This window comes from Habropoda laboriosa, unplaced genomic scaffold (assembly GCF_001263275.1).
Source record: "Habropoda laboriosa isolate 0110345459 unplaced genomic scaffold, ASM126327v1 scaffold212, whole genome shotgun sequence".
Classification (NCBI taxonomy): Eukaryota; Metazoa; Arthropoda; class Insecta; order Hymenoptera; family Apidae; genus Habropoda; species Habropoda laboriosa.
This window is the reverse complement of record NW_017100509.1, coordinates 4,410,749-4,413,828: the sequence shown is the minus strand read 5'-3', so window position 1 is coordinate 4,413,828 and position 3,080 is coordinate 4,410,749. Positions and strand designations below refer to the sequence as shown.

The 3,080-nt window shown below is 31.3% G+C and overlaps 1 protein-coding gene across 1 annotated transcript; it reads left to right on the top strand.

Annotated features, from left to right (window-relative positions):
* Nucleotides 1-1,745: 1,745 nt before the first annotated feature.
* LOC108576267 (trafficking protein particle complex subunit 6B) lies at nucleotides 1,746-2,793 on the top strand. Its single transcript, XM_017939225.1, has 3 exons — nucleotides 1,746-1,916; nucleotides 2,023-2,191; nucleotides 2,392-2,793. The coding sequence occupies exons 2-3, from the start codon at nucleotides 2,066-2,068 to the stop codon at nucleotides 2,791-2,793; spliced, it is 528 nt and encodes a 175-aa protein (XP_017794714.1). The 5' UTR covers nucleotides 1,746-1,916; nucleotides 2,023-2,065.
* The last annotated feature ends 287 nt before the right edge of the window (nucleotides 2,794-3,080 follow it).

The window sequence follows — 3,080 nt, the reverse complement described above, 5'->3', positions numbered from 1 at the left end:
TTTACGAGTTTTTGTAAACACAAGTTTCGGTCGCGTATGTTCTTCACGTTGAAGGTACACACGATAAATCCATTGAAATATTCTTCGATTTTATATAACAATTTATGTCCGATCCGTTCAGCAGCAAAGTGATAGAAATAAATTAAAAGATTATGTGTCCACTTACAACTGCTGGAACAGCTTCCCGCTTTTTCAGTCGATTTCGAATACGAGATGTCGATACGGCGTCGCTTTAATGCTCATTCTTTTCGAACATTTAGCACAAACCTGTAACAGAATAAACAAATGTTTAATTGAAGGGAAATTAAACAAGTATAAGCTAAAAGAAACGATTAGAAACACTTAAAGATTGATAAATTAAATTTATAATACCTTTTTATCATGTACGTAGTACGTACGTCTATCATCTACGACATCCCGAAGCAACTGAGGAATCCACAACTGTCGTTGCTAGGAAACTAAAAATAGGAGTGGGGGTAACCCCACTACCAGCCCACTTATTTGAAAATTTCCAAATATCATATAATATTCTAGCGATAATTATACTTTAATCCTATTTCACTTTCCTTGATAATATACCCGATACGTCATAATTTCTAAGTCACATACACCGTTATAATGCTTTTCTTTTTTGGCGGCCAAATTTAAAAATCCAGAGGGTTTCGAAATAAATTAATCGTACAGATACACCAAAACTCCTTCAACACATTTTAGTTGCTCAGAAACCCAATAATCTCCAACACAATTAATGCCCACTTTTTAATTTGCTGATTTAATCAATATTAGGATACGTGTCCATTTGAGAGTAAAACTATCGCGAGTTGCTCTCGAGAGTCAAATTTATTAGTGTCTATGGTATTGAGAGTGCTAGCAGAGAACTGAACACATAATTTGAGAGTACTCTCGAGAGCAACTATTTCAATTGCGCAGTAGTCACTTTTATCCTTTAAAAGGTTTCTATTGTGACACGAAACACCTTGTTCAAAGTGTTTAGGAGTGCAAATTTCGAAAAGATGTTCAGTATTTCGGACGTTCAGGCGTTTTGTAATATACCAATCTTTACTGTTAAGAACTCGACAATTCAATCAACATAGAAGACGAAAAAAATTAATCAACGACATACACTTCTCGATATCACTTGTATTCACTTTCAACTTACAAAAGCAATTGTTTTCAACATAAACGTTCGTTTTGTACATGATTTTCGCTGCGTTTAAGAATGGTGCTCGGGAGCGTTCGGTAACGCTCGGAAGGATTCGGTTGGCGGTTCTCTTTTCAGGAATCCTGGATACGAAACATTCCATGTCAAATTAGACACTTTTTGCGACTGTCATACGTTTTTTTTCAAATTCAACACAATTATTGGCGTACTAAACGTTAAACTGTTAAAAAATCGAGTCGAACTTCTGGTTATCTAACAAGGAAATATCTCGAAGTGATAAATGACGTCGTGTGTTATTTCATATAAAATCATAAGCATTTTAAATTTGACATAGGTAGGGAAGAAAATGATAATTTATCTGGTTCGTCAAATCATAGACGAGGTACAGGAAAAATTGCGTTACTTTTTTATTTGTAATTTCGTAGTTACGTTTAATTCTAATTGCAATCACTACTAATGTTGTAATCTTATTCTATGCTGAATCGATAACGTTAAAAGCGACACGAAAATGACAAGGGCACTTTCAGCCCTCGTGACGTGACACAAAATTACATTAGATGTTAGGTCTATCCTGTACCTCGTCTGTGGTATAGGTCAGGTCTCATAAGTTTATATATACTTCTGAATTTTGTTGTGGAAAAATAATAATACGTATTTATATGTAAACGACGAGATTATCCAATTTATTGAAAAGTTACTTTTTGTACTGTGTATTACATACATTCGATATTACGGTAGAACTATAATAAGTGAGGTTAGGTACTAGTTTCATATTGTCTAATATTAAATAGATTAATATCGCATCCTTTTCTTTTTTATGGATATAATATATCATCAGATGTGTTATTTACGTGTTATAGATTGTGTAATTAATACTATCTTGTGATTTTTCAAATAACCAAAATGCGACAACAATTAATTGATACAAAAGTCAGTTCTCATACTTCCGGAGAGGCTGATGAATGTCTTTTCGAATATTTACATGCAGAGATAGTTAATTATGCTCTGAGCAAATCATGTAAAAATAAGGTATTATATATAAATACAATGCACATAATTTAGCAATCCCATAATAGTTATTATCATATAAATAAACATCTAAATGTTTGTCTATCACATTATTTATTATTTAAAAACATCTATTAATATTTTTGGTGTAAATTTAGTAAAGTAATTCAATTTTACCTACCTTTTACCATAACATAATTATTTATAATTGAAATATAAAGGAAGGGGAAGAAGAACTGTCTGGACTAGAATGGATGGGATTCAGTGTTGGCTACAGAATCATTGAACGATTGACGCGAGAATGGAATCGATTTAAAGATGAATTGGATATGATAAAATTTATCTGTACTGATTTTTGGTCCAGTCTTTATCATAAACAAATTGATAATTTAAGAACAAATCATCATGGTGTGTATGTATTACAGGATAATTCATTTCGTCTGTTGAATAAAGTAGGTACTAATAGCAACAAGCAATACCTTCAAGAAAGTCCACGTTTATTAGCATTTACTTGTGGACTTTTAAGAGGAAGTTTAGCAAATCTTGGAATCATTAGTACTGTTAATGCAGAAATTTCCACATTACCTAGCTGTAAATTTCATGTACAAGTCCAAAGAATTTAATGTTAATAAATGTGAATTAAAGTAGATAAAATGAAAGTTAATGTACATTGTAAAGAAATATTAATAAGTTAGCTTCCTGTGAATAAGGAACAAGTAAAATGTTTTTGTGTATGTAAAACTTTACATACATATCTATTACATTTGTAAGAGTACATTTTAACAAAATCAGGATATTATATTAATTTCATAAATAAAATACTCTTATATTCCATTTAACTGCAGCAGGTAAAACAAAAAGTAGTCCGTACATTTTATTTAAATTTTATAAATTGTATATTTCAGGAAAA

What these genes read in the sequence shown, in the direction of transcription:
- LOC108576267 (XM_017939225.1), top strand. Translation starts at nt 2,066, where the DNA reads ATGCGACAACAATTAATTGATACAAAAGTCAGTTCTCATACTTCCGGA. An exon ending in GCAAATCATGTAAAAATAAG is followed by an intron (nt 2,192 to 2,391) that starts GTATTATATATA and finishes TGAAATATAAAG; the next exon opens with GAAGGGGAAGAAGAACTGTC.